This window comes from Lepidochelys olivacea (genome assembly GCF_965140295.1).
Source record: "Lepidochelys olivacea isolate rLepOli2 genome assembly, chromosome: 2".
Classification (NCBI taxonomy): Eukaryota; Metazoa; Chordata; order Testudines; family Cheloniidae; genus Lepidochelys; species Lepidochelys olivacea.
The window spans coordinates 186951404-186965332 of NC_140412.1; the positions used below are offsets into that span (position 1 = coordinate 186951404).

The 13929-nt window shown below is 38.1% G+C and overlaps 1 protein-coding gene across 2 annotated transcripts in view; it reads left to right on the top strand.

Moving 5' to 3' along the window:
* Nucleotides 1-13929, top strand: part of UBP1 (upstream binding protein 1) — a 60477-nt gene that overhangs the window by 13690 nt on the left and 32858 nt on the right. The window contains exons 3-8 of one of the 2 annotated variants that reach the window (XM_084618674.1): nt 7541-7617; nt 10334-10439; nt 11045-11151; nt 12864-13016; nt 13143-13253; nt 13799-13906. In XM_084618674.1, coding sequence (XP_084474800.1) covers nt 7541-7617; nt 10334-10439; nt 11045-11151; nt 12864-13016; nt 13143-13253; nt 13799-13906 — 662 coding nt within the window. The remainder of the gene's footprint in view (nt 1-7540; nt 7618-10333; nt 10440-11044; nt 11152-12863; nt 13017-13142; nt 13254-13798; nt 13907-13929) is intronic. The other variant, XM_084618675.1, reaches the window with a different exon arrangement.

A 13929-nucleotide genomic window follows, 5' to 3' on the forward strand; every position in this document is an offset into this window, starting at 1 on the left:
GATGAGTAACTCTCAAGACTGCACAGGATGCTACTAAAATAAGGCTTTCGCAACCGCTACATAGGGATCAGATAGGACTTGCCACTACCGATCGTATTTTAATGTTCTGTTCCCCATTGGCTTCCTAGGAAGTCTCCTTCTACCTTAAACTTAAAGCCCAAGCACTAGACCACTGGGACAATCTAAGAACAGGTAAGAAGAGGTGGTAACAAAATGCATCATGAAATTTCAGGGTTGGGGGCAGAGGAGTTGGAGAAGCCAGCATATATGCAGAGGGTAGTAACTAAACGTCCAGAAGGTTAAAAGTGCACCCAAAACAGTAAAGTAATCTTTTAGGTATTACTCTACAAAAGTATTTTGGTAGCTACAAAGCAGTAGGAGCACCTAAAACCAGAGAAATCTAAAAATTTAATATTAATTTAAGTTTAAAGGCGGAGGGAATCCTTCTGGGAGGGGAATGTGTAGGGATAGAAGAAATACCACTACTAAGAGGAGACTCTGCAAGTTATTGGAAAAAGATACTGAAATTATTTTGCTTCATGGAAAACAAAGGTCAAGCTTACTTATATGTAATGAACTAGATAATCAAGCTTAAAAGACCTGCTACCGTACTAATATGACAGTGAAGTGTTATTTCACATTTTAAAAGATACTGTGAATTTTTTTGTACCTGCAGGTAGCACTCAAAATGAATATAAATAGAAAGATTTGGTATAGGTGGGATACTTCACAATTTTTTTAACTTCATTCATTTGACAACATTTTATATATAATAGGTTTACTTGTCTCCCCTTTTTAGCTGATCAGTTTCTCTTTGTGTGGTTTTTCACCCAACAATAAAGGAAAGAGACATCATTTTTAAGAGTATGAAAATGTGATTTGTAAATGCCCTCAAATGGGGAAGGAGACATAGGGACAGATGTTACTATCTGAAACTAATTTTAATTAAAATTGAAAAAATTGACTAGACTTTAAGGTGGTGTCCTTTTTTATATACGGTTGGTTAGGTTAGTTACTTGGCTTTTTGTATTGAGTGTTTGTTTTTTGAGATACTTCAAAAGTTAAAATCATTGTGATCTTAAATGGCAGTTAGCCAGGGCTCAAACATCTGTGTAACAATGTAGGTTACTGTCAAGTCTTGGAAAGCTATTTATGTCTAACGTATATTTGAAAGGTAAATGCAGAATGTTCTATCTGGGCAAATGTTTACACAATAACACCAAAATAAAGTACTTTACTGTCTGTCTCACTTATAGGAAGCCAGTTAGATTATTTGTCATGCGAGTCTCGCCATTTTATCTAGTAGCCTATGATAGAAAGATCTGGGGAAGGCCTTTCCACTAAACTTCACCAGTGAGTAGACAAATTTGGGAAGTTTTTCTCTTGCTGAGCTTAAGGGAAGAAATGCTGCCATAGTGGGTAAGTTAAAAATAAAACCTATAAGCCAGAGGTTCTCAAACTGTGGTCCGTGAGCTCCATTCCCTCTAAGGTGCGTGTCTGGGCGGCTGCACATAAGAGAATGAAGGGCCACCCACTTAATTAGTGGAGCTGCACAGACATGGCTCCACTAATCAGGTGCCTGGACCCTGGAGAAGAGACACGTGTAAGGTGAGGTGGTGGCCTTGGAGGGCAATAAAGGGCAGGTGGGAGGGGGCAGTGGGGTGAGAAGAGGGGGGGGGGGAAATTTGGGACATGCAGGGCTGTGGCGGCCAGAGAAAGAGGCGACTTTCCCCAGCTCCAGGGCTGTGGTGCCAGGGAGAGACTGTCTCCTTCCCAGCCCCAGCTCAGGGGCTGCTGCAGTGGGGGAGAGCGGGCACATCCGTTGCATTAGAAAGGTAAGACTACTGATAATAAAATATGAGTTGTGTGCTTTTATTTGTAGAACAAAAAAGTTGTTTATTATAAAGTTGTTTTTTATATATATATATATATATATATATATATAGCGCTTTTATCCAAAGCGCTTTACAATAGTTAGCCAACATTATAAACAGCATTTGGAAAGATCAGTAGGTGGTCCGCCGAGACCCTCGGCAATTTTCAAGTGGTCCGTGAAAAAAAAGTTTGAGAACCACTGATATAAGCCATTAGCAGTCTACTAATACCTTATGCTTTTTGCTGCAAGAAGGTAGCCTTTTGCATTTTGTTATTTCCACATCATATGATGGTTTGGTGCTTATTGTTTTGATTAAAAGAAAAGGCAAGGAGAATTAGATTTCTTTCCAGTGATATTCCCATTTTTTTGCTGTTTGTTGGTTTTGCAGTTTTGGTCCAATATTCTGCGTGAATACAGGTACAGGCTTTAAATCTGTGAACAAATTGTCAGAGTTCAGCATTTCTATATAAATAAAATGTCTTGACTTTTTTTTTTGGCCATTCACTGATACCAGCCTTCTGTGTTTGATTGTGAGACAGTTTTACTGTTACTAAATTCTTCTGTGTAGTCAGTTTATCTTTGTATGCTATCTATTAAAATTTAAAAAGGGTAATAGAACAACCAAGCAGGGTTAGGAAGTTTCCTTTGGTGTGAGGTCTAAGTAAACTGTTGGTTTTACTCTTGCAGTTTTCGGAAAGGGTGAAGGTAAATTTTTCTGAGTGGTGGTTCACCTTCACAATATCTTGTAAGTTCCAAGGTTATTCCCTTTCCTCCCCTCAAGTTCGTCTCTTCAGGAACCCTTTTTAGTGTACCTAAAGTTATCCTTTCATGATCTTTCTAGTAGGCTATTAAAAGACCTTGATAAATGCAGTAAACTTATTTTGAAACCTTATTTGAAGTGAATGACTGATACAACCACCACTGTGCTCCTCCGTGTTCTCCTTTTTTTGATATTTGCCTTCATCCCCTGCTCCAGTTCTTCTTCTTCCTGCTATGTCTGTTAGTTGATCTTAGTGCTTGTGTTAGGACATGTTTAAGTAGCATGAGACTGTGCTGTTGAAATTCAAGTTAGTAGATGGAAATGTTTTTAACTGTCTGAGGCCCAGAATCTATGTATGCAGACTGTACCTACATTTAATACTGGCATGATGACAGATGATATCTTCGGATTTCCACATGAATAAGGTCACTGTGGATCTCATCTTGTGGTGTTTATATTTATAACCTACTTTCTCTGTATTTGTTTTAAGCACCTTGAGAGTAATAGCAGTTTTTACGTGATTTGAATACAAGACCATAATATATTCTCTGTGTTATGTAAGAGGTCTGATTAGATCATAATGCTCCCTTCTGACCTTACAATATTTGGAGTGGGGTATGTGTGTACTGCATGTATTTGTTTTGGATCTTCCAAGATGGAAGGGGCCACATATAATCAAGAAGGATTTAACTGAAATAAATGCTTCTAAGAAAATATTTTACATGTAAGTACATTGTTTGGGTTCTAAGTACAGAATGTGAAAGGGAATTTGTGTGGGACTATCCTGTCTGGGTCTTTCAGATTGCATTTCCATCACTGGTATCTCAATGAAGAATATATGTAATTTTTTTATGAATAGTTCAGGAAAATACCTAAATTTATTATAAAAGCAATGGGCAATATTATGAAGGGGCTGTGTTGTGCTAGGTGTTGCACAAGGTTAGTAGATATGAGGTCCTTGCCCTAAAGAGCTTAGTCTAAAAGAAATATAAATTGTTACAGCTTTGTGTAGTTTTGTAAATAGCTTTGTTGGCTAGTCATACATTTTTTGATCCTCTAAGCTAGTGTTTTGGAATCCAAATGTTTAAAGTTATTTGTCTTTATAAATACTTGATTAAAGTTTCTGGGATAGACCAACCACTAATTGAAAGGGTTCAGAGAAAACTTCCTCCGTAATTGTCCATTGCAATGTTCTTACATTTTCCTTTGAAGCGTCTGGTACTGGCCACAGTCAGTGTCTCAGTATTTGATAACATGGTCTGATTTTCTGTGTAACAACATTCAAGCACTAAAAGCTTTGCTCCTGGACTTCTTTGGAGTAAATGTAGTAACGTTTAATGTTTGATTAGATTACTGGGTGTGAGTATACATTAAAACTTTCAGTGATTTTAATCTAAGTGAATTCTATGCATCTTGGGTATTAATATGGTACCAGTCACTGTAGTATCTAAGCAAAGGAACTGAGCTGTGAATTTAGCTGATTGTCAGTTATGTCTTAGTTTCATACATCACTGGTTGTCCTGAATATGTGGTTAGGAAATGCCAAAGCATGGTAAGTTTTTTGCCCTGAATCTGCTAGATATGGCATCTGCTAACGTAATCCTTAGATAAACCCAGACTTTACTCTTAATTACATAATGCTTCATCCAACCCGACCAGCTGACAAGGTGATATAGGCAAGTCTGATTCTCAGTTGGTGCTGACTGAAACCTCTCCGGGCTTGCCTACACTGCAAAGTTAAGGCAACGTAAGGCAGCCTACGTCGACATAACTATGGAGTTGTACAAACTGCAATGTTCCTCCCGCTATTTTTACTGTTCTACTGTGCCGACATAATAAAACCACCTTGACAAGAGGCGAAGCACTTAGGATGACATAGTGTCAGTGTAGACACTGCGTTGCTTATGTCGCCCTATGTGGCCTCCAGGAGGTGTCCCACAATGCTCACTGTGACCGTTCTGGTCACCATTTTGAACTCCGCTGCTCTGCAGCCAGTATACAGGCATGCACCCCTATCCTTTTAAAGCCACAGGAAGCTTTGAAATTGCTCTCTTTGCTTGGTGTGGAGAGCTCATATAGCTACTGCCCAGCTAAGCATGCCAGCTCCACACAGCAAATGTGCTCCTGCCAGGAGTATACAGGAGGTGCTGGATCCCCTGGGTCTGTGGGGAGAGGCGGCGCTGCAGGCAGAGCTCCGCTCCAGCCGCAGGAACTTGTTCGGGGACTGGAGGAGAAGCCCTACAATCGGGACATGCAGCGGTGCTGTGTAAAAAGTCAGAGCTGCGGCAGGCATAGCAGAAGGCAAATAGTCACTGTGGTGCAGAGCTGCAGACGTGCCGCTTCTACAAGGAGGGGTCTGGGATCAGGATTGTGGAGTTGATGGGAGGAGCAGTCGGGGTGCTTAACCTCTGCCTCTGGGAAAAGAGGCATGGTTTTAAGGAAGAATGAAAAGAAACAGAATTAACATTCCCTGGACAAGTAAAAACAGACATCACTGGCATTCACGTTTTCAAACAGATGTCAATTAAATAGGGTTAACTTTCTGATGGATGGAGGAGGTAACACAATGCAAACAAACAATACCAGACTCAGCACCCTACAGCAACACACATTACTGTGGTTCATTGTTAAAATGCTCCTTCAAAACCTCCCTCAGCCAAATAGGTCCCTGCTGAGCTCCTCTTTTATAGCCTGGTGTTCATAACACTCAACAAAATACTTAAGAACAGTGCAGGATCCATACTTTCTGGCAGAGATGGCTGGCCCGCAGGTTACCAGAGCAGTTGAAAATCAGCTGGAAACCTAGTAGGATGCCCATGGAATGATGGGATTGAGAAACCTGCATCATGTGACATTGAGCCTGTCCCCATGAGGCATTGCAAACCCTTCCCAAAACAACCTGCGGCCAGTTGCACAGTGGGATAGCTACCCACGGTGCACTGCTCTGTGTCAGTGCAAGAGTTGCTACTGTGGATGCGCTTCACTGACATAAGGAGCATAGTGTGGACATGCAACAGCAGTTTAATTACAGCGGTGGCTGTACGTCAACATAACTAAGGTCAACTTAACTTTGTATTGTAGACATAACCTCAGATATTGAAACAGTCCTGGTTATTGCCTCCTGGGATTTTGAAAGGCTCAGATGAAAGAGGTAAAATTAAGATCTACTGAGTAAATCTGTTAGGGTAGTGGCTTAGAGGTGTAGGTGGGAATTTTCTGAGTTGTGTGCTTTGCAATAGGATGTGGGCTGGATGGATAGACTCCAGAATGTTGTTTGATCCACAGATTTCATGTGAATGCTATGAAGGGTAAGCATACTGCATGAACACAAAGTTCTTTGGCTTCCTTAACACTGCTTGCCTAATAGCTTCTGTGAAGGCAAAGGAAGGTTTGATTTTTGTGTGTTTATGATAGACCCAGGGACTTCTTGTTATGTTGCCTTTACTCTGGTGGTATGAAGAGTGGAGATGGAGTACAGGGAGGGGCAGCCAGTAAGACCAGTGCTCCTCCCAGTGCCCTTCTAACTATACGAGTGGATGTGTGCCCAAAACACTCTATATAAAATTCCCCCAGTATAGGTACAGCTGCACCATTGCAGTGCTGTATGTGTAGACGTGGCCTTAAATTTTGTTAGAACAAAGTAAAAGATACATTTGACTTCGATTTCAACAAAAAATAGACTACTAGGTGTGATTGAAAGAAGAGGTAGCAAAGGGTATTTAAGAAAGAAAGGAAATTGTTTTTAGGAATAGTATGGATTCATTTTCCAATTTACTGAATACTGTAACATTTTAAACTACTAGATTTACTGTAACAAATGCTTGATCTGCTTCTCTGGTACACATAACATCATAAAGTGCTTACAATGTGAAAGACCACCAGTGTGTGTGTGTGTAGAATATATATATAAAATAAAAAAAAATACAGGGTTCTGGTGTACACTAAGTGTCACGCTTTTTTAACTGGAAACTCATAGTGGGGAGTAATTTCTTCCTAAAAGTTACGGAGCAGCGGCATGAGTGTGGGATGAGGAATTGATTCTCGAATTACTTGTTCTGCTCTTTCACTGTTTATGAAGGATGTAAAGCTGATGCTTTTCGCTTATAGCCTTTGCTGGTGGTATCTGGTAAAACAAGCCAGTAAATATGATGTTTGTGCAGTTGATGTTGGGGAATAAAGAAAGTTTAGGAGAACTCAAAATGGTGGAATAAATCCAGTGCATCCAAGTGAACCTTTTAAGATCTCTGTTTACTCCTGCCTCCTTGATAGGAACAAATTTAGCCTTGCCAAATATGTAGTGTTTCAGTCTAGGAGGAAAAATGCTCCTTATCAGTTTTAGATAAATTGCTCCTAGCTTCTTTTGTACTGAGAAAAACTCAGTAAAGCACAGCATGACTCATCAAGCTCTTGCTTATTGAAATAACTCTTTTAAAGACTGCCACTTTTAGAAAGTTATAGGAAGGGATTTTACCCCATAGGCAGCATGTGTTTAAGGCAAGTTAAAATACAGGCAATCAGTACATAAATGCAGCTGTAAACGGTATACATGGTACTTGTGAGAATATTCTATTTTGTCATCAACATACTGCCTTTCAGCTATTTCAGATAAAAAGGAATTCAGCTTTCGGTGTGGTCTATGTTCTTTTCTTCCAAATAGGAATAAACACTTGCACTAGACATAAAGTAGGATACCTAGGGTTTGGAAGTATCAGTAGTTTCAGCAATATTGTAAAAGTTTCACTTTATTCTTATGCAACCAGCTAGAAACTGAAAACTCCCTATGAGAGTTCCTTAACCTTATGTTACTACAACATGCTGAATATAAACCAAATGTTCTCTGCGTTAAACAGAGAGAGAAGCTTTGTATGTCACCATATCATTGATACAAACTTTTTTCTCTAAAGGTCAGTCCTATGAAATACGGATGCTAGATAATCGGAAGATTGGAGACATGCCGGAGACCAGTGGAAAGCTAGTGAAGGTGAAGTAGAGTTGTTCTCTAGATAATAGTAATGAGATTGCTGCTGGTTGCCAAGTTAGTCCATGGTTTTCAACTTTTTTTCTACTCTTACTCCACATTGCAACAGGAAAAAAATTTGGAACCCTTTCTCCCCCAAACCTCTTAACCTAACCATAAAGAAAGTAGAAGCAGTCACAACCTGCAGGTTGAAAACCTCATAGCTTACTCTGGTTGGGAGCCAGGGAATATTAAAGGAAAATTAAGTATTTTCCTTCTAGTTAACATGGCTGGATAAAATCAAATCTGAGTGACTTGACATAATAACACTTAAGTGGTATCTTAAATCCATGGTGTGCACGCATGTTTCATACTCTGTCCACTTATAGTCGCCCCATCTCAAAGGATATAGTGGAACTGGAAAAGGTTCAGAGAAGAGCAACAAAGATGATCAGGGTTATGGAAGCTGTTCCGTTGTGGGAAAGGGAAAATAACATTTGTCTATTCACTTTTTCCACTCTAGTCATATTTGTTTAGATTGCTATCATATCCCATTTTAGTTGCCTGTCTTTTTTTCTAAACTAAACAGTCCTAATCTTTGTAGTCTCCCCTGGTATGGAAGCTGTTCATATTTTGAAGGAATGCTATCAAGATGGTGGTTCTAAAAATCAGATATTCTTTTGGTCTGCATATTTGGTTTTTACCTTCAACTGACCTGCCCTGCTGACAGAAGAGAAGAACATCCTATATGTATATAGGAAGGCCCATAAGAAGGCAGTTTTAAAAAACCCTAAATGGTGTCTCACCTCTTAGATTTCCATTGCAACCCATCTTCTATCTTGCAGGATTCAGTCTCTTTGGGATAGAGACTTCATTATTTTGATTACTGTGATCGTGACTGTACATTGTCTGCTCTGAATAACAAATAATTTTTTTAATCACAGTTGAGCATTATTAGGGAGAACGGTAGCTGCTCCATAGTTAAGATTGAAGACTTGTTTTCTATTATAAGCCAGTTAAAGGGCTTTGGAATTTGCAAAGTGCAAGGTAGCAGGCATCAGCAGGAGCCCAGCATAGGTAGCTTACAGAGCTCTGCATACTTTTTCTGGCACCAGAGGATCAATCAGTCGTGCAGGTCTCTGGACCTAATTCCCAGATGGCTTCCATGAGCCCCTACTTCCCTTTTACTTAGAAGCTTTGCAGGGTGTTCTCCTCCTTACCTCCCTGTAGCTGTCATAAATATTTAAAAAGAAAACAATGAGGAAACCAGACACAATCATTGTTTGTTTAAAATTAATATTGAGAGTATGTCATAACATACTGTTTGTTTTTTTTTATGTACAAGACTGTTGTAGTTTAAACAAAAAAACAGACAAAAGCCCTTTGGAATTCAGAACTGAAGTTAAACTTAAAGAAACCTAAACGTCTGAAAGTATGAAATTAGCACTTTGACTCTGTCCCGTATAAAGCTTTGTGTTTTGCTGTCAGTTATCGCATTTTGCAGATAGAGGAAGCTGAAGCACAAAGATTTATGGGCTTGATTTTTTTCAGAAGTGCTAAACACCTGCAACTTCAGTTGAAGTCAGTTGGAAGCTGTGAGTACTCATCACCTTAGAAAAACAGATCCTAAGTGTCTTGCCGAAGGTAACGCAAGGCAAGGATATGAATTAAACCAAAACACCGTATTTGAGTGCTTTGTGCATTTGGCAGCCCTTTGTGAACCGGCAATTTCTCTTTCCCCCGTATAGTAACTTTCCCTGTTCCTGTACATGTTCACACAACTGGGTAGAGAGAGACTTTTGTATTTTTTGAGAGAGAGAAGATGTGGTTGTAAAACCACAGAATTTAGCAGGGCTACTCAGGGGCATGCATAGTATTTGAAACCTATTTTTAACTTCTTAAAAAATTGTCTAGATTTCAAAGTAATGGTGTCCTTTTGTAATCTTTTAGGTGAATATTGTATCTAGAAGAGTGGGAATAGTTCTAGAATTGGCAGTTTGTCAGTGCTAACTATAAATTGAAGTCCTCCTTGTGTAGTACAAGGTCTTAATGTTTATCTAGTAATACATCTTTTTTACACAAACACATTGATTTATCCATTTATTAATTTTCTGAACTGTTGGAGTCACAATTATACTTTAAATATTTCAACTAATGCACTCCTGTTTAGAAATTGTACAAAACACTTCTTTGCAGATTTTTAGGTGACTCATTAAAGTTTAAATATTGAATTTTGTGGATTACTGCAGGATTTTACCTTTATTTCTGATTTTTCCAGCAAATTCTTCTATAAATTTGGTTCAAACCATAGATTAGTGCTATTCAGAGTGAGTGAGTGAAACTGAAGTTATAACCTTTCTGGTTGACCTGTTCTATGATTTTCCTAATGCTTGCCTCACTCTATCCATGTAATTTGGCCACTGCGCTGTGTGAGAGCCTTATCCTCTGCAGTTCACATAATCTGTAACAGCCTTTTCGGGCAGTGTCTGCCTCAGCTCTCCATTTCACTTTATATTGCAGCTGAACCATACTCTGTTTCTTGTCCCTTCTTTACACCTTTTGTTTCTGTATTACTTAGTCTAAAGTGTTCTGAGACTTTATACTAAATAAAGTTGGATTAGGTGCTTCCCATGGATTTTGTTCTACAAGTGTGTGGTATTTATCACTGGTACGTATTTCAATCTCCTCTTTAATGTGTACAGATTCTAAGACAAATCTTTAACTTTCTTCCTCTGACTAGAGTATCATAAGAGTTGTGTTCCATGACAGAAGGTTGCAATATACAGAGCACCAGCAACTGGAAGGTTGGAAGTGGAATCGCCCTGGGGACAGACTTCTTGACTTAGGTACGTCTCTCAGTTCCCTTATTATCTAGGGTTAAAATAAGAGACTCAGTCTTTATATGAATAGCATCAATTTATATATCAACAGTGGGGATAGCAAAAGCATACATACCAATGTCTGTATGCTGCTTGTTGTGTTAGGATACTTGAGATTTATATAAATGTTTTCAATAATGTTACATTGTGAATTTTCCATGAAAACCTCTAATGGCCTTCATCTAACATTACAGAAAACAACAGCAACACTAAATAATTCAATTAATAACCCTTTTGTTCTTTGAGAGCAAAATGTGTTCTGGTAGTCAGGGGAACACGAGAGAAATCTCTTTATTGCTAATATACTGTAAAAATGTAATTATTGTAGATTTCATAAGATTTACAGTAAAACCCATGAGACCACCTCACATTATTCCCCAGAAATTAAGTACACATCTCCATCTTTATCAGAAAATCACTGTCATTAAACAACCAATTTTTGTCATCCCTTGTGTGGTAATTTACAGTACATTTCACTGTAGATGAGTTTGCAGATTAATGGGTTTTTATTCGAAACAAACCATTCAAATCCTCGCTGTGTTCCTATAGCATATACTTTCATTTTTATGTAGATATTCCAATGTCTGTTGGAGTAATTGATCTAAAGACAAATCCAAGCCAGCTCAATGCAGTCGAATTTCTGTGGGATCCTGGAAAGCGTACATCTGCCTTTATTCAGGTTTGAGATTTTGCTTACTGGATGTGTACTGATTTGGTCTTTGTCAGGTCATGAATGTGATGGTAGTTGTGCTATGTGATTCTTTCCTTTATAGATCCATCATTTTTGGAAACTTAGATCCATGCAACTGCTTCTTCTGTAGGTGATGCTAGCTGAGTTTTCATCTTGATATGAGAGTTTTAAACATAGCTTAGAACAGAAGCAGCTTTTTAAAACCGATCAATAAAATGAATATGAAAGTGTGTTTTAACTGAAAATTAATGATTAGCTCTTGCATCTTGTATGGATAAATATTTAGGGAGGTGTATTTTCAAAGCAGTTTTTGTAAATAACTGTTGTTACTTCAGTTCCAGTTAATAGGGCTCCTGTATGAGGACACAAACAGAACTGAATCTGCTTTACCAATAGAGAAAGCATTTGAAATCACTGGATTTCAAAGCAGATTTTCAGTTCTCTTATTTACCTGATTGATAAGATGTTAGCTTCTTGACAGATTGTTTATTATATTCAAGACAGGTTTTTTTTCTAAGTGATTTATTCCATGGAATTAGATTTCATTAGAATCCTTTGTATTATGCTATAGTCTTCCTTCTGGATAATTTTATCTCAAAAATCAGGCATTGGTATGAAGAAAAGTACAAAGCGAGAGGTGGCAATATTCCTTAGCCTGCTAAATCAGGTAGATTGTTTCCACGTTGGCAGTAGATAATGTTGTGCTACTGTACCTTGACAGTAATAATTCTTCCTTTTGTCAAGGAATTACACAATTGTTACAATGTCTGCTTCCATGTCAGCCTTTGCTGCAAGGGAGTAAAGAGTGTGTAATGAGCCATCCATTTTATGTTTGTTTGTACAGTTATATTTTCAACCATTCAGGATGTGCTAACAGCATGAAGAAAAGCTTAGTCAACTCTTACTGTTTGGAAGGTGGGAGTGCGCAGTGTGGTGGCATTGGTGATATACTAAGTATTTAATGCCCTACAACATTGTAACTGTTGTATTGTTTCCTAGTATAGCACTCTGTTCTTATTGGACCTTTTTACTGCCATGGTATTCACATGTCTCATTAAACCCAATGCCTTTATTCTGGTATTTTCAAAAAGCTGTAGGGAGTTAGGTATCAATTCCCACTGCCATTCATTGACACTTGGGCACCTACCTCCATTAGCATCCTTTTTGAAAATCCCAGCCTCAAATCAGATTTAAAAATCGTTCCAGTAAATGGTTTTGATAGAAATTGCAAGACATTATATTAAAGAAAATATACTTACTGTTCAGGCTAGCTAAATTATACCATTGTATACTGGAAAAATCTTTGAATTTATTCATCATGATTCATGTAGTTGTTCTGCTCTTATATTTGTCTTAAAATCTTGTATGAGAACTTGAGAGGGATTATTTTAGTTACATTTGATGAGGATCCACAACAGTTCTTTAATTTTGTGAAAGATATAGGAGTTAAAGTATTACTTTTTTGGGATTATATAGGTGATGTATTGATAGGTTTAAACCTGTCCCTATTTACTGACTTCCAAGCCTGTGCGGCTGGCAAAGATACAGGAATTTGTTCTTACCTGCCTTGGATTTCCAGTTTCATTTCCTGGATAAGCCATAAATTGTTGCTCACCCTGTCAGAGAAATTTATATAATGATGGTGGCAAAAGAATTAAGAATATGCCCAGAATGGAATACAGGTTCACTTTGTTTTTCAGGTACATTGCATCAGCACTGAATTTACCCCACGTAAACATGGAGGTGAAAAAGGAGTTCCTTTTAGGATTCAGGTTGACACTTTTAAGCAGACTGAAAATGGAGAATACACAGATCATTTGCATTCAGCCAGCTGCCAAATTAAAGTTTTTAAGGTAATAGTTGTAAATAATGGTCCCAAATAAATTTTTTGTTTACATTATAATGGCTGATTTTTAGGCCCATATTTCAGTTGCAAAGCTGTTTTCTGTCTGCTTGCTCATGTAACTATTCATTTTTAGCCAAAAGGAGCAGACAGGAAACAGAAAACAGACAGAGAAAAGATGGAGAAGCGAACTGCACATGAAAAAGAAAAGTATCAACCTTCGTATGACACCACAATCCTCACAGAGGTAACAAGATGGAACTGCATGTATTTATGAAGAAAATTTATCTAGATACAATATAAGAAATATTAGCAGTAAATTATATTCTTAAAAAGGGGGGAGAATTACAGCATAAACATATAGACAGAGGTAGGCTTTTTAATATAACAAACTTGTCCCAAAGAAAAACACAAGTAACCTTTAAGATTCTGCTGATAAATTTCACTTGGCTGTATAGCAGATATGGTACTCAAATACCCTTGGCTAGAGCACTGTTTGTGCTAAATTCTAAAACAAGTCTCATGTACAGATCTAAAAACCTTGCAGCTAAAAAACAAAACCTGGGGTTTAGGATTTATTTATACATGTCAAATCTGAGCTCAAAACCCTACTTTTAGAGACTACTGAGTTTATGGCTAGAGCCTCACTGGGTTTTTGCATTTTCTTTTTATTTAAACACCAGTGAGTTCTATACAGTTTTCTAAAGATTGCAAAAGTTTTTAAAAGGCTTTTAGATCTTTCCTCACTGTATAATGAAAAGAAATTGATCCAAATCTTTGGTGTTTGTCCAGATGAGGCTTGAGCCTATAATTGAAGATGCAGTTGAACATGAGCAGAAAAAGTCCAGCAAGCGGACTTTGCCAGCAGACTGCGGTGATTCTCTGGCAAAGCGAGGCACTGTAAGGGACTTCTGCTTACCTTT